This window comes from Tachysurus vachellii, chromosome 15, assembly GCF_030014155.1.
Source record: "Tachysurus vachellii isolate PV-2020 chromosome 15, HZAU_Pvac_v1, whole genome shotgun sequence".
NCBI lineage: Eukaryota > Metazoa > Chordata > Actinopteri > Siluriformes > Bagridae > Tachysurus > Tachysurus vachellii.
The window spans coordinates 5,467,199-5,486,723 of NC_083474.1; the positions used below are offsets into that span (position 1 = coordinate 5,467,199).

A 19,525-nucleotide genomic window follows, 5' to 3' on the forward strand; every position below is an offset into this window, starting at 1 on the left:
ACTTATATCTTCACCTTGTTTTCCACCTTGTTTTCCTTGAAATGTTTTCCAAGATATATTAAAACCACTGACACCTTGCTAGAGGTCTTGGATATCCGTTTTATTTATTTTTTTTTAAGGATGGTAAATTACATAGGGTCTGTTAACAGAACATGAGAATCCCAAAGATTAATTCTGAACATTCTCTTTCCTTTTACATACAGATGTATAATTCGCTCACACGGTCACTCACTACTCACTAACTTTTAGTAACTGCTTGGTGCTTGTCTGTGTCGTGCTGGAGACAGAACCTATGCCAAGTTCCAGGCATGAGGCAGGAATACACACTGAATGCGACACCATGCACACAAATTCATACACTCGTTCACACCCATATACAGTTTAGCTAATCAGTTATTGGCAAGTTTTTTGGAAGTATGAAAGTATTTTAAAAAGTATGATTTTGGAAGAAAACCTCAGAAGAGACAGAAACTTGAGTTCAGAATCAAGCCCTAGAGCCTAGAGCTTGAGAATATGATGCGACCCCCTGCACCATTATGATGCCCCTCTGTGTATTTACGGTGTGAATAATATTTTCTGATTTACTTGTCAAATCTGAGTAATATCATAGAACGATCTATAGAGTTTCAGTGTGTATTCCTGCCTCATGCCTGGAACTTGGCATAGGCTCTGGATCCACCATGACACAGACAAGCACAAAGCAGTTAATAAAAATTAGTGACCGTGTGAGCGTGTGAGCGAGTTCACCAAGACCTCTAGCAAGGTATCAGTAGTTTTAATATATCTTTGTAAAAAAAATAAAAAAATAAAAAAATAAAATAAAAAATAAACAAACAAACAAACAAAAAAATATATATATATATAAATTAACAAACAAACAAACAAATAAGTAAATATATATATAATTTAATTTACCATCCTTTAAAAAAACATGGCTAGAGATGGTATGGACCATCTTTTTATCACCAAGAATGGGCGTGGTCAGTTGTCACTGAGCTGATTCTGATACAGTGGGCGTGGCCAGGCGTGTTTATGATTTAATCTGTGAACGTAAACATTTCCATATCAGGGCGGGGCGCGTGCAGTGGGGAAGGATTTTAACTCCATTAAATTATTTAATCTGTTATCGCGCCGATAAAAAAAATAGAGACAGTTACATAATCCTGATCTGTCACTTGATTTATCTGCAGTGTTTATTGCTTTTAACACATGCGATTATGGGCAGCTGCTTGACTGTAGGACCGAATGAAGCCCTCGTTGTATCAGGTATGTTAGCGAGCTATGCTAAGCTAAGCTAAGCTAAGCTAAACGTCTTGACACTCCAAACTTAACTTGCTACTTAGAATCCTCACATAATCTAATAAAGGAATAAATACATATTTATTAGAAGACAAATTTACAAACGCGTATTCATTCGTTTATTTATTCTATTCTGTGAGATTTCTGAGTAGCGAGCTAAGATAAGCTAAGCTAACAGTCTCGACACTCAAAACTTAGCTAGCTACTTAGAAATCTCACAGAATCTAATAAATAAATGTGTTTGTAACGCGTTTGTAAATGTGTGTATTTATAACAATGTTTTCGTGTTTAGATTGGAGGAGATATATTTTGTTGCTAGCTGTTAAACCCCTCAGTGTTTCTGAATCAAAAACCCAGTTAAACGGTTAATTAAAGATCTGGAAAATAATTTGTAAGTCTTATCACTGACATGTACTGTGAATGAAAATAATCACAAAGCTAGAAATATACACACGAGAGAGTTAAAAAGGAGCGAATTACATCTATGGTATGAATGAATGAATGAATGAATGCAGGGATAAATAAATAAATTAATACACACATGAAGCCACAACACATTTACACCAAATCCCTGCCACAATTTACCACAAGTCCTTGAAGCTGGGATGTCAAACTGCATTGGAATACAAACAGGGTTGGATTTATTTGATTGTGTTTTCAATTCAAAGTTTATGTGTGTTTTTAAAATCACTGTACTGATCTTATCACCTTCAAAAACTACAGTATGTGAAGTTCAAGGTTTTCGGCTCAACCAGATTAGTGCATCGTTGAAAAGACAACAAGAACATCCATAGCAATTATATTTGTAATATTTTAGTCAGATTTCTTTAATAAGACTAAAATAAGGGAAAACAACCTTTTTAGAGAAAAAGAAATGAGAGCAGAAGATTAAAAAAAATACTGTCCTGTTAGTCATCTTGAATTTTATAGATACAAAAAATTATTTGGTATCATATTAATACATTATTAAGTTTAGCAAGCAGTAATTGCGTTATTAGAAGAAAAAATAATTTTAGATTGCATGCAAATTATATATACGTATTTATAAATAAATAATTCTAATCTAAAATGAATTGAATTGAATAAAAGTAATGTTAATATAAAATTAATTTACACTAGGCACAAACGTGCGTAGTGTAAATAAATCAGACTTTTATTTTTTTTTTAAGGATGTTCCACACAAAAGGGGAGGTTCTCCCTTTCAGTACATTGTGTCTGATGCTACTGGCTGGTGTTTTCTAGGTGGTTGTTGTGGCTCAGACCAGAAGACGTACGTGGTGGGAGGATGGGCCTGGGCATGGTGGTTCCTGACAGATGCACAAGCGTAAGTCTCGAATCTAATCATCCAGCATCATGTAGTTGTATTAATGGGGTAAGTGGTGGCTTAAGTGGTTAAGGATTTCAAGCCCCAGCACTTCCAAGCTGCCACTGTCGTGCCCTTGAGCCCTTTAACCCTACCTGCTCCAGGGGCGCTGTATCACAGGTGCGCTCCGATCCCAACCTCCTCAGTTGGGATATATGAAGTATCCACTGAAGTATTGGGATATGTGAAGTATCCACTGTGCTGTAATGTATATGTGACGATAATAAAGGCTTTCATCCTTTCATTCAATAATTAATTAGGTCTGTAATGAGTCACAAATAAACACACCCAATAACAGGGTATGTTGTATGACATCATTTTCATTTCCAGGAAAGCATAAACTCCTCTGTTCCTGAAGGCTTTCCTGTGCTGGAAAAATTTGCAATCACAGAAACTGTTACAAAGTGATGACACCACAGACTCTTTCCATAAGTGTTAATGAACTGTGTCCTAACAAAGAAACATCAACGATTATCGGTTTTATTTTGTTAAACAATAACTTTTGTTAATCTGTTTGTTATGACTTTTTTAATATTGAGCATTCAATCAAGTCAAGAAGCTTTTATTGTCATTTCAACCATAAATAACTGAGGCAGTACATAGCGAAATTAAACAACGTTTTTTCCAGGATTGTGGTGCTACATAGAACAAAGACAGAGCTAACAGAGCGACTTAAGTTAGTCCGAGCCACATAAAGTGCATCTGTGCAGCCTGGTGTAAAGAGTGTGAGACAAAATACAGTGCAAACACAAAAGCAGCGTACATACTGTATTATTCTATAGTACATGTGCAAAAATATAGGAATGAAAACTTAATATAATAGCAGCAGTTATATGAGGTATTGTAATGAATTGTGCAAAACAGTATGTACAGTTTGGATGTATATTGGAAGTGTATTTGGTGTAGGTCAGTGCAGTCCATACAGTTTTGTGTGTGTGTTGTGCTCGGTACGGTTCAGTTCAGTTATTGAGAATGCTTCGGTGCCTTTTTTCCAGACGGCAGGAGGGAGAACAGTGTGTGTGAGGGGTGTGTGGGGTCCATCCACAATGTGTGTAATGATGTAATTGTCTGTGATAGAGGGAAGAGATACTCCAATGATCTTCTCAGCTGTCCTCACTATCCGCTGCAGGGTCTTGCGATCCGAGATGGTGCAGTTCCCAAACCAGACAGTGATGCAGCTGCTCAGAATGCTCTCAATGGTCATAATGGGTGAGGGAGATGGGCTTTCTTCAGCCTGCCTGTGAAGTAGAGACGCTGCTGGGCTTTCTTGGTGATGGATCTGGTGTTGAGTGACCAGGTGAAGTTCTCTGCCAAATGCTCTGTGCTCTCTGGAAGTCAACAAGCAACTCTTTTTAGTTTTATCAACATTCACAGTTAGCAGTCGCACCTCTTCTCTGTATGCTGACCCGTCGTTCTTGCCGATGAGACCCACCACGGTCGCGTCATTGGCAAACTTAATGATATGATTCGATCTGTGCATTGCTAGACAGTCGTGAGTCAGCAAGGTGAACAGCAGTGGGCTGAGCACGCATGCCTGAGGGTGCTCAGTGTGGTGGTGCTGGAGATGCTGTTCCTGATCCGGACTGACTGAGGTCTCCTAGTCAGGAAGTCCAGGATCCAGTTGCAGAGGGAGGTGTTTAGTCCCAGCAGGCTCAGCTTCCCAATCAGGTGCTGAGGGATGATCGTGTTGAATGCTGAACTGAAGTCTATGAACAGCATTCGTACGTAAGTAAGTTTATTGTCTGGTGGGTGAAGGCTAAATGAAGGGTGGTGGCAATGGCATGCAAATAACCCCATAGAGTTCACATAGAGTCTCTTTAGTATTGGCACTGGAGGGAATGTAAACTCCTGAATTTCTGTGGTAAATAAAATGGCCTGCATCTAACAGTCACAAACTCCACTAACGATGAGCAGTAACTAGAAACAAGCACAGAGTTCTTATACCATTCCGTGTTGATGTAAACATACACACACACAACCGCAAGCCTTAACGGATTACACACAGAGCTGCATTTTTGTCGGCACCCAAGGTGAGCCCATCTAGCTGAATGAAGTCCCTTGTAAGTCCCTGTGTAGCAACTGTAGACCTGAGAATTTTAGACACAAGTACATTTATATGAACTTTTCATTGTCTGAGTTGTGTTGTTATAAAGAAATAACACGCAGTCAGACTGTTTGGATTCAGGTATGACCTTTATCATAATGCTGGTAGGATCAACTGTTGGTTTATGACCTGGTTACTAGAAGGTTAATATTCGTCTCTTTAAAGCTGCTGTTAATTTGTTATTTATAATGGCGGGTTTATGTTTACGTAGGCTAGAAGTCACCAGTGTTTTGTTTTTTTTCTCTCCATCTTTCACTCAGAGAAAGAACAAAATGCTGTCGATTTGAAACAAAATGTTGTATTAGGTAAACGTGCGTCATTGTGTCGTGATGCAGCTCACTGCTGTAACTCTATCATGTGCTACACCTCCTGAAACCCAACATCCACTAAACTGCACACACGCTGGCATTTACAAGGAAGTTAATTAGAGCGTTCAGAGGAAACATGATCCGTTCTGAACGAGATCTGTGTAAACACTCGACGGAATCAAGCAAAAGGCGCAGCGTAAAGCTGTCGTACAAACCTCCCGCTTATTACACGCTGTCACTTAACATTTTAGTTCAACATATCAGGAAAACATAAAGATGCTCACCAGACTCCAGGATAATGTCTCTACTGTGTAGTGTCAAGAGAAAACACCACACTTAAAGCCAAATCTCTAGCCAGTGACTCGGTGACACGATGTGTTACTTCAGACACCTTCGTATAAACGGACAAAGATCGTCATACATAATTGTTTGTATTTGTATTAATTTTCTTATGATAGAAAGGTGTCGGAGCCACTCAGTTCATCTCATCTTGCTGTGTATAGGGCTGCATGGCTACAGACCAGTCAAAATGCCCATGCTGAACTCTGTACATGTGAGTAGAACTGCACCATGGATGGAGAACTGGTCTGATTCTTTTATATCACCGTGACAGCCGGGTGCACGTGGGTCACTTACCTGAAGGCAAGATGCACTAGAGAAACTGCTCTCTCCAGGCAACGGGGAAAGCCGGATTTGTTCACCCTATACTTGAGGAGCTGAGGAGGAAGTAACAAGGCTGCAGAGCTAGAGAGAATGTAAAAGCAAGGCTAATGGCTAAGGGATGGAAGTACAAGCCCTCTGTTCTGTTGATTGAATTATCTCACCAATAAGACTAACTGGATGAGCTGGATGCCCTTGTGAGGAGTGACGGGACTTATAGATAGTGTTCTCTGAAACTCAGCTAATGCAAAACAGTCTGGATCCTAACATGAATCTACCGGAATTCACCACAATAAGATCAGATAGAGACTGCTAGAATTTCCTTTGGGATAGATCTATCTCTATCTCTCACTTTCTCTCTCGCGCTCTCTCTCTCTCTCTCTCTCTCTCTCTCTCTCTCTCTCTCTCCCCCTCTCTCTCTATGGGAAGAATGCAGAGGCATTGTGTTGCTCTTGGACACCTACCTAAACTTTGTTGCAGTCCAAGTACCCCTCTTCATGGCAACAGTATTCCCTAACGCCAATGTTCTTCTTTCAGGAAAATAATGCATCCTGCCACACTGCAGAAATCGCTCAGTAACAGTTTGAGGAACATGAGTTCAACTTTGAGTTCAAGGTGTTGAGTTCAAGGTGAAATTCTTCACATCTTCACATGTGGTATGTTCCGGACCAAAAAAGTCCGATCCACGGAAGCCCCACCTCTCGGCTTGCGGGACTTAAAGCATCTTCTGCTAAGGTCTTGGTGCCAGATACCACAAGGACTCCATACCTTGATGGGTCGGAGCTGTTATACTGGGACAAGGGGACAAAAAATCACGTTAGGCAGGTGGTTTTAACGACAGTCCACTAGGTAATAGCAACCTTATGTACATCTACCGCTACTAATTAAATATATACTTATTGTTGAATAAAATCCATATTACTTAATATTGCGATTGTCATTATATGTAAAATAAATAAACTTTTAATTATATCTCTATGAATTTAGGGAAATTTTGCAGGAAATGTAATTGTTATTGGAGCATTCTAGATCAAATCTAATCAGAAATGTTGTTTGTTTTATTTATCACTGTCATTAGAGACTTCTGGCACACCACGTTTTTCCGTTCATACCAGTAAAATATCAGTGCTGTCTGACTTATTTATCATCAGAGCGTCTTTAGGAGTGTCATCAGTTCCATCAAGATTTGGCTTTTTCTTAATTATGTACCATTTTCTGTAACGACTGTAGAAAATAACACAGATAAATAATGTGACCATGCAGTTATAGGAAAATAATCAAACTATGGTGTGATGTGTGTGATGAGAGCAGAAATAAGGCATAATCACTGTTACCATCGAAGTTTCTTTATGATTCATAAAAAGCAAATGCTGAATGTTTTATTCCTCTTTACTCCACAGCGAGTTGCCAGTGATTACAATGTTTAATTTCAAAACGAATGACCCATTTTATGTCTTACTACATTATGTAGAATATCAATCATGTGCTGTAGTAAAGCAGAATAAAAAATGTAGTTCTTTCACAGGACGCCGTATATAACACACTCCTGCGTTAAATACCCAATGACTCTGTCCTTTTATGATTTTTTTTAACACTGATGTTTCCCCCACAGACTTACACTCGAGATAATGACTTTACAACCCAAGTGTGAAAGTGTGGAGACGGCAGAAGGAGTGGCCATTACGGTCACTGGAGTGGCTCAGGTACACAAAGACGTGATGGACTGTGACATGATGTACCGCTGTGCAGAAATGTGACCATGTGCATATGTATACAGTGTGAAATGATGAGGATGATAGAGAGGGTCTATAGAGCACGTGCCTCATGCTTAAAAAGTGCAAAAAGATTAGATGTGAAAGATAAGAATACCTGCTTGGGTGCAGAATGACAGATAAGTGCTTTTTTTTCTCTTACTCAAGCAGACAACACTGTATTTATCCAGTAATAGCTAAATATATAGGTAAATATTTAAATAAGAACAATGTCAAGCCAGGATTAACTCGGGGGAACTAGTTCAAATATGAAAAGCCATTGTGAATCTATCGGTCTGTCTGCCTGCCTGTCTAATTGCTTGTCTAATTGCCTGTCTAATTGCCTGTCTGTCTGCCTGTCTAGTTGCCTGTCTAATTGCCTGTCTAATTGTCTGCCTGCCTGTTTGTCTGCCTGTCTCATTGCCTGCCTGCCTGTCTGCCTGTCCAATTCACTGTCTGCCTCCCTGTCTGCCGGTCTGATTGGCTGTCTGCCTGCCTGCCTGTCTGATTGGCTGCCTGCCTGTCTGTCTGTCTGCCTGTCTAACTGCCTGTCTGATTGGCTGCCTGCCTGTCTGTCTGATTGCCTGTCTGATTGGCTGCCTGCCGTCTGTCTGTCTAATTGCCTGTCTGATTGGCTGCCTGCCTGCCTGTCTGTCTGTCTGCCTGTCTAACTGCCTGTCTGATTGGCTTCCTGCCTGCCTGCCTGCCTGCCTGTCTGTCTGTCTGCCTGTCTGCCTGTCTAATTTCCTGTCTGATTGGCTGCCTGTCTGTCTGTCTGTCAGCCTGTCTGATTGGCTGCCTGCCTGCCTGCCTGTCTGTCTGCCTGTCTAACTGCCTGTCTGATTGGCTTCCTGCCTGCCTGCCTGCCTGCCTGCCTGCCTGTCTGTCTGTCTGCCTGCCTGCCTGTCCAATTCCCTGTCTGCCTCCCTGTCTGCTGGGCTAGTTGCCTGTCTGCCTGTCTGTCTGTCTGTCTGCCTGTCTGTCTAATTGCCTGTCTGATTGGCTGCCTGAATGCCTGCCTGTCTGTCTGTCTGTCTGTCTGCCCGTCTAATTGCCTGTCTGATTGGCTGCCTGAATGCCTGCCTGTCTGTCTGTCTGTCTGTCTGTCTGTCTAATTGCCTGTCTGATTGGCTGGCTGCCTGCCTGTTTGTCTGCCTATCTGTCTGTCTGTCTGTCTGTACAAAGTAGTGTTTTATTTACAATATAGCACCGTGTGTCAATTTAGTTTCATACAGTTGAAAAGACACATTGTTTTGCTTTGTTTATTACACAAGTCTTTTTTTAGTCATAATTTTTCAACAGCAGAATTTCTCATCAGAAAAAATATTAAAAGAATCATATTGGATGTTGAAGCCGGTATGGTGAATGTAATCGACCCTTGAGCAGAGTGTGTGGTCATTATATAATATTCATGCCTGGATGGCAGTGGATTATATTCCCATCACGTGTATAATAAATATTTACCCTCTATTTACCATTTGATTAGGTGAAGGTTATGACGGACCGTGACCTGCTGGCCATTGCGTGTGAGCAGTTCTTGGGGAAATCTGTTATGGAAATCAAGGGTGTGGTCCTGCAAACCCTGGAAGGGCATTTACGCTCAATTTTAGGTGAAACATTTAATCTAAAATTACTGCTATTTTTTTTTCTGATTGTCTTATTTTATTGAAGGCATTACAAATCATTTCTTGGCTGTTTGTAATCATTTCCAGGCACTTTAACAGTCGAACAAATCTACCAGGACAGAGACAAATTTGCCCAGCTGGTGCGTGAGGTCGCAGCACCTGACGTGGGCCGAATGGGCATCGAGATCCTGAGCTTCACCATCAAAGTAAGAACCGAAGCTGCAGTGAAGATCTGGCAATGCATCAAATGTCACTCCATCCAGAATATTTCTTCTCTTATCTTTTATTCCTGATTATGGCTTGAATTATTGTTTCATGCTCAAGGTCATGTCTACTTTAGATGCTAATTTAATCATCACTTGAAGTCGAAGCAGTGCTGCGTCATCAAGACATATTTGTCATCATGACCACATCGATCATTAGGTCATACAGAACGTTTCATTGATCTAGATCTCGGAAAAAAAAAGGTTCTGGCCTTGGTCATCTTATGGGAATGGAGAAAACATGCATCCTTTATACATCACTTATCATACTGTAGCTTATATTATTTGTTGTGACTGTTTGTCCTCCGGAGAGGCGTAAAGCCAGAGTCATAGTCAGAGTAATAGTTTCGTTTAAAATGGATTCATTATTAAGCAAATAAAAAAAGTTTGAAGTGGACTGTAAGTTCCTGTGTGTTCCTGCAGGATGTGTACGATAAGATGGACTACCTGAGCTCGCTGGGGAAAACTCAGACGGCTGCTGTGCAGAGGGACGCAGACATCGGTGTAGCCGAGGCAGAACGAGACGCCGGCATTAGAGTAAGAGCTTTTTTCTCCTGTCGTACTTCCAGCACAGAACGCCATCTCTGTTCGGTTACGGCTTTCATCAAACACGCACTTTTGTTTACCCTGCCCAGGAAGCCGAGTGCAAGAGGGAAATGATGGACGTGAAGTTCTTAGCCGACACCAAAATGGCCGATTCCAAGAGGGAGCTGGAGCTGCAGAAAGCGTCGTTTAACCAGGAAGTGAACACCAAGGTCAGGATGAATCCTCGCTGTTTATACACCAAAGGTACATGAAATACAAAAAACAGGAGTTAGCCTAGGAACATCTGACATGCCTGCGACAACAGGTACAATAGTGCAGTCTACTATGTAATAAGCCTAATAGCATGAGGAGATGAGTGTTAGACAAAAGGAAATGACGAGTAAATGAAAAAAAAATTATAATTTTAAATGATACTGTAAAAAAAAAAAAAAAAAAAAAAGTTAAATATCGGTAAACACACTATTTTAAAAAAGTGGAGCATTTGCCCTACGAGTCTCTTATAATAACGTCTTAATAAATAAAGCGTATTAGAAGGAAAGCATTAATACCTTCCTGTCGTTTGGTCCAGTGTCAGAATAGAGGCTTAGAGGGGATACATGTGCAGGTGAATGATTTTAATAAAGGACAGCAAACAAACTCTGAATGGTTAAACAGGCAACAGGACAAGTAACAGAAACCAAACAAACCAGGAAAGCATTTAGCAAACAACAGGCTTTGGTTTAGTCAGATTGAGCATAACTGAGTGTATACTTCACCCATAACAAAGTGAATAAACTAATCAGACTGCAGTACTCAATACAAGTGCAAGCAATAATGATACATAAGAGGAAACAACCAGTGACCGGACACAGAATCAGAACAAACACACGTGAGGACATGAACAAACAGAACAATGCAGAATCACGTGCAGTATTGCTGCGGGCTGCAGTGCTCTCTCTCCAGCTCGGCTCACAGCGCTCGGCACCGGGGGGAGCCTCCTCACACCAACCTGCACTAAGCCTAGAGCTTCTATTACAGAAAAATAAATCCACACCTTATGACAAATCAGAATTGAGAAGAATGAAAGAATTTAGATTAATTTAAAAAATATGAGTTGATGTGGGGGGTCACGGTGGCTTAGTGGTTAGCACGTTCGCCTCACACCTGCAGGGTTGGGGGTTCGATTCCCGCCTCCGCCTTGTGTGTAGAGTTTGCATGTTCTCCCCGTGCCTCGGGGGTTTCCTCCGGGTACTCTGGTTTCCTCCCCCGGTCCAAAGACATGCATGGTAGGTTCATTGGCATCTCTGGAAAATTGTCCGTAGTGTGTGATTGTGTGAGTGAATGAGAGTGTGTGTGTGCCCTGCGATGGGTTGGCACTCCGTCCAGGGTGTATCCTGCCTTGATGCCCGTGACCCGAGGTAGTCCGGATAAGCGGTAGAAGATGAATGAGTGAGTGAGTGAGTTCAGGTATTTCACATATGTACGCTGACCATAATCTCCACCTCTGTTCGGGGCCGAGCAGAAAGCTGAATCTCAGCTGGCGTACGAGCTCCAAGCGGCGAAGGAGCAACAGAAGATCCGTCTGGAGGAGATCGAGATCGAGGTGGTGCAGAGGAAGAAGCAGATTACCATCGAGGAGAAAGAGATCGACAGGACAGAGAAGGAGCTGATCGCTATGGTCAAGCGTCCTGCCGAGGCAGAGGCTTACAAGATGCAACAGCTGGCTGAGGGCCAGAAGTGAGTTGACTTTTAAATCAGTGCGAGTTTTTTCTTGGCCGCAATTTATTGTTTTTGTCGTCTGTAAAGTTAAAGTAATGTTTGAAATGACCAAGAAGCATTTCTTTTGTGTTAAAGGGTAAAGAAGGTGTTGATCGCACACGCAGAGGCGGAGAAGATCCGGAAGATCGGCGAGGCGGAGGCCAAATCTATCGAGGCGGTAGGCAAAGCCGAGGCAGAGAAAATGAAACTGAAGGCAGAAGCCTACCAGCAGTATGGAGAAGCAGCCCAAACTGCTCTGGTCTTAGAAGCACTGCCAAAGGTAAATTGACCTTTTTCGGAATTTGGCTTTTTTTTCCAGTCTTTATCCTCTGATTTGTGTGGATCTGATAAGTAGGATGAAATGGTCCATGTTGTCCAGCTGACTTTAGTACTTAATAGAAACTTTCAGAATGAGCTGAATGCCTGAAATGCTTCTTATTCTAATTTTGGTGATAATGTGCTGAATGTCTGTGTGTGTGTCTGTCTGTGTGTGTGTCTGTCTGTGTGTGTGTCTGTCTGTGTGTGTGTCTGTCTGTGTGTGTGTCTGTCTGTGTGTGTGTCTGTCTGTGTGTGTGTCTGTCTGTGTGTGTGTCTGTCTGTGTGTGTGTCTGTCTGTGTGTGTGTCTGTCTGTGTGTGTGTCTGTCTGTGTGTGTGTCTGTCTGTCTGTGTGTCTGTCTGTCTGTCTGTGTGTCTGTCTGTCTGTCTGTGTGTGTGTCTGTCTGTCTGTGTGTCTGTCTGTCTGTGTGGGTGTCTGTCTGTCTGTGTGTGTGTCTGTCTGTCTGTGTGTGTGTCTGTCTGTGTGTGTGTGTGTCTGTCTGTGTGTGTGTCTGTCTGTCTGTGTGTGTGTGTGTCTGTCTGTGTGTGTGTGTGTCTGTCTGTGTGTGTGTGTGTCTGTCTGTCTGTGTGTGTGTCTGTCTGTGTGTCTGTCTGTCTGTCTGTGTGTCTGTCTGTCTGTCTGTGTGTCTGTCTGTCTGTGTGTCTGTCTGTCTGTCTGTGTGTCTGTCTGTCTGTCTGTGTGTCTCTGTCTGTCTGTGTGTCTGTCTGTCTGTCTGTCTGTGTGTCTGTCTGTCTGTCTGTCTGTCTGTGTGTCTGTCTGTCTGTCTGTGTGTCTGTCTGTCTGTCTGTGTGTCTCTGTCTGTCTGTGTGTCTGTCTGTCTGTCTGTCTGTGTGTCTGTCTGTCTGTCTGTGTGTCTGTCTGTCTGTCTGTGTGTCTCTGTCTGTCTGTGTGTCTGTCTGTCTGTCTGTCTGTGTGTCTGTCTGTCTGTCTGTGTGTCTCTGTCTGTCTGTGTGTCTGTCTGTCTGTCTGTGTCTGTGTGTCTGTCTGTCTGTGTGTCTGTCTGTCTGTGTGTCTGTGTGTGTGTCTGTGTCTGTGTGTGTGTGTGTCTGTGTGTCTGTCTGTGTGTGTGTGTCTGTGTGTGTGTGTCTGTGTGTGTGTGTGCAGATTGCTGGCAAAGTCGCTGCACCTCTAGCCAAAACCAGTGAGATTGTTATTCTAAGCGGAGACGGCAGCAAAGTGACAGGGGAAGTGAATCGCCTACTGGCCGAGCTACCTGTGACCGTCAACGCACTTACAGGGGTGGATCTGTCCAAGGTGAGAATGGATGCACTTATGCTTTAAATGATGATACAGCAGAATCTGGAATGCTTGTCATTTAGGTGTCCACAATACTTTGAGCCATGTAGTGTATCTTGATATTATATTCAAGACAAAATTTGATCTCTCTTAAAGGTGGGGTCTCCGTTGTTTGAGAAATGCTTCAGAAAACTGAGTCGGGCCGACAAGTACAAAACTAACGTGTAGCCAATGAGCAGAAAGGGGCGTGTCTTGTCTATGTGGGCGGAGAGAGTGTTCAGTGCGCATGTGTGACATTAGCAGAAAGCGGTTTTAACATTGACATGGAGGATAAAAACAAAGAAAGAAAGCGAAGAAAGACTTGCGATAAGGCAAGAAGTAGGACGTGTTAATATAGGATCAGCTTAACAGCGCCGGAGAGAACTGAAGGAGCAGGAAGGCCTGCGATGGGACGCCGAGGGACTTAAGTAAAGTTGGCCGCATATTAAATATTAAGTAAAGTTGGCCGTATGTATTAAAAACACATTTCCCACAAATAAGTGTTTTAATATAACTATCAGGACATCAGTGATGTGTGAGCTGGTGACAGTACAGTGTATTACAGTGAAGTTATTGACTGTTTTTTTGTATTCGCTTTTCGGGTTTTGCACTTTGCAGACGGTCCCTTGGAATCTGTCTCCCAGTCTAGTGATACGCGGGTCGGGTTTTTTTCCAACCCGCGGGTCCCGCTTTTATGAAATTATTGGCCCGCCCCAGCCCGCCCCACGCCACTGTTTTTATTTTTACAACCCGCCCCGCACCCACGACCATTAAATAGACGCATTGTAATGTAAATGAAAGCAGGTTTTATTTCACCATAGAAACCAGCACAGTCATATTAACACCAAAATATAAACATTTTCAACATTTACAAAGCATCGTTTGTAATTATCTCTATAGAAGACCTATAAATAAACACCTATAGGTCTAACAAATTACAGTAGCCTATTTTAAAACAGAAAAAGGCTCAAACAAAATCTAGATCAGATTTTTATAGGCATACAGTTTACAGCCTATGCTACATAAACACTGAACTTTTATTTAACACACGGAAATGTTCAGCTAGCGTTTTTACGTTCACTGTGCAAAAAAAGAATTGCATCCACTGTACCCGGATTTAATCTATTTCGCCTAGCCTCGAGCACCCGGCCAGCACAGCTGTAACCTCGGACTTGACATGTGCTGGTACTTTACTTTTTCTTAGACCCCCCCCACAAATATGCCTTGACATGCTGGAAGTGGCCGTTTTGTGGCTCTCGTGTTAGTATATTTTTTCACACGAGTTGCACTTAACGTAGCCGATACTGCTGTTGTCTCCTGCTGCAACAATTTCTGAGAACCGTTCCCAAACATTAGCTTTTGCAGATTTACCTTCTTTTCTTCAGATTTTGTAAATTCCCGACCTTAATTTCACTCACACTTCGTCTTCCATTTTAATTATCTGCTTTATTGTTGTGGCTGTGGCGGGAGCTGATTGGCGCTTTTCATGACGCGAAGCCAAAGATTTGGGGTCATCACGCAAGTTACGTTGCTACGTAGGCCTACGTATTGTAACCTTATCAAAGAATCACATAAAATATAAAAATATATATTCCAAAATATTTTTTTTAGATTTTGCTTTTAATGACCCGCCCCAACCTGCCCCGCAGTAAAGTGACAATTTTTTTTACCCGCCCCAACCCGACTCGCGGTTCACCCGCGGGACCCGCGGGTTATGAGACGACCCGCGCATCACTATCCCAGTCGTCTGCACATAGAGACTTATGTATTTTGTCCACCAACGAGGATTTTTAGGAAAATTGGGTTGTAGCTGCGTCTCTACATTACTACGATAGAAAAGAGGTGTTATTTGTGTAGTAACAGCGTTTAGCTCAGGAGTTATTGACTCAGGAAACTCCAATCTGTGAATATGCGGCCAACTTTACTTAAGACGCCGAGGCGCTTTTTTCCTTCTCGATAGGTGAGTAACGTTGGTTTTGTTTTGTTACACAGAACTAATATATGTCGTCCTTTACATGATTATGCTTGTGTGTCATTTTTGCTTGTTTGTTTATCTGCAATCGTATCGTTCTTCACTTCAGCTATGATAAAGACACTTTTCTTTCCATTAGTTGCCTGGGTTACGTATGTATGTGTGGGCGGAGCTATCAATACAGGGGTGGGACCCGTTTGGGTTAGGGGCGTGTTTGTTTTGGTGATTTCAAATGTCAACATTGGCTTTCAAACAACGGAGACCCCACCTTTAATGTTAGTAGTACTGAGTGATTGGAAGATATAACCAGACACCCGTGCTAATCTGTGATAGACGACGATTTCTCTCATTCAGAGAAAGAAAACAGTTATTAAATACAGTTGATGGATTGTATACAGTTGTTTTAAGGACATTATTTATAATTGCACTCTCTGGTGTCACCCAGATGAGGATGGGTTTCCTTTTGAGTCTGGTTCCTCTCAAGGTTTCTTCATCATTTCTATGTGTCTCAGGAACTTTTTCCTCACCACTGTTTCCTCTGGCTTTCTCATTAGGGATAAATCTAAATTTAAATATTAAACTTTGTCATTTTTATTTTGACAACATTCGGATATTTCCGGACAGCTGCTTTAAGACGATCGAGTCCATTGTTAAAACCGAATGGAACCGAATAAAGAAGCAGCACGATCAGTGAGAAACAGGCTGCCATGAGAACTGTGAGGTAAACGTGTGTCGTTTGTGTCTCTATGGAGTCTCACGTGTTTCTGTCTGGGTCCATGTGGGTTGAGGAAAACATATTGATTGACAACACTCTTAAATGATCCCCCGGTGTGAACGATGTCTTGCACTGGGTTCGAATCCTATCTGACGTGTATTCCTGTGCCACGTCAGGTATAAATCCTGGACCCAGAAGATAGATTGATATTCGAATGAATAAACGAATAAGCAAACATTAACAAAATCTGTGAGTTATTTTTAAGCAGTAGTTTTTCAGCATAAATGCCACACACCTAACTAGCTAAATGAGCCAAATTCATTAATGATGACTTTAGTGAATGAGTAATAACACGTTATATCATCAATTTTATGACATTTGTTGTACAGTATGTGTAAGATTTCTCAAGCCATGTTCTAATTTAATTTAGCAAATCTCTTACAACATCAAGCACTGATACCTATCATTACAATGCACAATAAAATGCGAGCCTTGGCTCATGGATACAAGGCCCAGACCTGAGTGGCTGTTTTAATTGAATCTTCTATAGCGACTTCAATCTATTTGTAATAGAGGGTGACACGGGAGTGGATTACCAAACCTCTCCCGTCCCACTCCCAAAAAAAATCCCGTCCCATCCCAATCCCACAAAAAAATACTGGGGAAAATCCCATCCCCTCCCAATCCCAGAAGAATGACTCCCATTCCCTCCCACTCCCGTGACCCGCGGGAATCCCAAAAAAATGTCAGCCTCTAGAAGTGATCCCGACAGTGTCATTTTTTTCCCCAGAGTAGTCGTTGCAGTATGAGTTTCGGGTCCGACTCCATTTTTAATTTTCGTGGCTTCTAGAGAGTGCATGGGGAAGACGCCTTCTTTCATATTATTTGTGGTTGGCATACATCACTGTCACCAACTGTCATGGGTGTGGAGCACGTCATTCATTTAACCAGCCATACCAAAGCAAACAGATTATATTTTTATTTATATCAAAGGTATATTTGTGTATTCCCGGTCCCGCCCACTCCCACTGACATTTTTTCCTGTCCCGTTCCAGTGACGGATTCCTGTGACCTGCAGGAATCCCGAAAAAATGTCAGCCACTAATTTTTAGATGTTGATTGAATTATCACACGGGGCACGGTGGCTTAGTGGTTAACACGTTCTCCTCACACCTCCAGGGTCGGGGTTCGATTCCCGCCTCCGCCTTGTGTGTGTGGAGTTTGCATGTTCTCCCCGTGCCTCGGGGGTTTCCTCCGGGTACTCCGGTTTCCTCCTCCGGTCCAAAGACATGCATGGTAGGTTGATTGGCATCTCTGGAAAATTGTCCGCACTTAGTGTGTAAGTGCGTGAGAGAAAGAGAGTGTGTGTGTGTGCCCTGCGATGGGTTGGCACTCCGTCCAGGGTGTATCCTGCCTTGATGCCCAATGACGCCTGAGATAGGTACAGGCTCCCCGTGACCCGAGGTAGTTCGGATAAGCGGTAGAAGATGAATGAATGAATGAATGAATTATCACACAACTTGCTTTTTTTTTTTTTTTTTGCTGAAAATGTTCCTTTTATCCCACATTTCATGACTAATAATAACATGCCAAAATTTCAACATTAATTCGATCTCGTTCCCTTTTTCTCCAGATCCCTCTGCTGCAGAAGATGACCAACGCTCAAGCCTGAGACGTGACGGAGTTCTCGACCTCTTCCTTTTAATATGATTTATGCACTCACTATGAATGCCTTCGGAACACTTAAACGTTAAAATAATGAAGTTCAGAACTGATTTTCGATGCCTCTGGTGCCTTAATGTTTTATAGGACCAGAATATTTGCATGTACTGCTGCTCCTCATTTCCTCTTCATGTTTATATGTTCTCAGTATATTTATTTGTGACTGATCTGGTACACTACAGTACATGTTGAGAGTTAATGATACACAGGTTTTTCATTGTAGCATTGTATTTTATGTGCATGTTAAACCCATGTCATATAGTATTTTTAGTATTTATTTATTTATTTATTTTTCATAGGTCATTTTTATTATACGTTTATCTGCCTGCAGTACAGCTGCTGATGTTTTAGAGGTCAGTTATTCAGGAAATACAAAAATTGCCACAAAGTCTACAGAGTACTGTTTTAAGACAACTTCTGTACTCTTGGATGCAATCAACCAAGTGCTACTTCTTTATACTTCCCTCCTTCATATATCGTTAGCTGGATAATTAAAGTTTAAATGTTTGCATTTTATTAGTGAATGAATCGATGATAATTTAACTGTGATGTGCTTTGGGGAAAATACCTTATTATTAGCTTTGGAAGGGAATTGTCCAGGGGCTAAAAGGGTTGTGGATCTAGAGGTTTTCTCTGTGTGGAAATGCAGTGATCAGGGATGGTGAAGGATGGCAGAGTCTAATATCGCTGGTCTGATTCTAGGTCCCAAGTCCCAGGATGCCCATCTGTGTGACCTATCAGAAGCACTACTATATTTACATTAGACAGAATGAATCATTTTTAATCCATCCATTTTACACGACATTCCAGATCTAACACTGAGCAGTTGAGGGTTGAAGACCTCTCCTGTAGCGGCCGATGTTTAAACGGACAACCTTCAGAGCTGCCGCTGTTCGTTTTTTTAACATCATTTTTGTCTTGCATTAACGTCCCGTGTCACGTCGTATGTATATTCATAGAAGTTTCTACACGGTTTATGTGATCTGTCACTGTGAAAGTTCCTGTCCATTTCTTCTGTTAGAATTTGTTGGTGTGTATTGTGTATATGTGCCACGCTCAGTTGTGTTGTGAGCGGCAGTAACCGTTATATCCTTGTTGTTTTATTTTTTCTTATAAACTGATGCTGACTACAGACAACGAAGCCAAGAAATCTGTCATTTCTTTTTAGTCGATTCGTTTATATGAAACTGAAAACCAAAACCACACACAAACATTATACATTTGTGGCAATTACTTTTTTTTTTTTTTTTTTCTTCTTCACAGAATATTTGCTTAACCAGGTCAGAGTTTAAGCCTGCTCTTAAATTCAAGTGAAGATTTTCTGCATAGGTTTCAAGGCAGACTTATGTTACTATTCTGTTCTATATTGAGCTCTGGTCTCTTCTTTATAATCAGGACTGTTAAAGCCATAACATTATAGATCCATACATTATTTTAAGATGATATGTAGTTTGCATGGCATTAATTTCTGAAATGTATCGTCATGCTTTCAGAACTTCTATTTCTTCAGAGCTTCAAATGTTTTGTGTGTTCTATATTAGACCTTAATCTTAAAATGTACCAATGTTTTTACTGAAATTAAACTGTGCATGGTTCTTTTGCATGTGTGTTCAAATGAAATAAATGTTCAGTGCTCAGATTTCAGTCTATATGAATTCCTTCTAAGGTGAGTACCTGGAAAGGCAAAAAGACAAAAATAATGTTCGAATCTGTAAACTGGAAGCTTCTGGTTTTAGAAATCGCAGAGAAATAAACATAACAGTTCCTTGGTGTATTCGATACTGCGGCTGTTTGGATAAGACCGGTCTACATCGGCGCTGTCAAAAATGTTCACTGCTGATGATTCT

General features: G+C 41.6%; 1 protein-coding gene across 4 annotated transcripts; it reads left to right on the forward strand.

Moving 5' to 3' along the window:
- Positions 1-1,056: 1,056 nt before the first annotated feature.
- flot2b (flotillin 2b) lies at positions 1,057-19,315 on the forward strand. Of its 4 annotated transcripts, none has more exons than XM_060887609.1 (11): positions 1,057-1,266; positions 2,542-2,623; positions 7,347-7,437; positions 8,972-9,095; positions 9,198-9,316; positions 9,797-9,910; positions 10,009-10,128; positions 11,421-11,635; positions 11,753-11,936; positions 13,099-13,248; positions 17,590-19,315. In XM_060887609.1, exons 1-11 carry the CDS (start codon positions 1,218-1,220, stop codon positions 17,626-17,628), a joined length of 1,287 nt encoding a protein of 428 aa, XP_060743592.1. In that variant the 5' UTR covers positions 1,057-1,217; the 3' UTR covers positions 17,629-19,315. The 4 variants fall into 4 exon arrangements, with proteins under 4 accessions (XP_060743592.1, XP_060743595.1, XP_060743593.1 ...); XM_060887612.1 differs by lacking the exon at positions 1,057-1,266 and adding an exon at positions 6,272-6,583 and having other exon boundaries at positions 2,584-2,623; XM_060887611.1 differs by lacking the exons at positions 1,057-1,266; positions 2,542-2,623 and adding exons at positions 4,269-4,387; positions 6,272-6,583.
- The last annotated feature ends 210 nt before the right edge of the window (positions 19,316-19,525 follow it).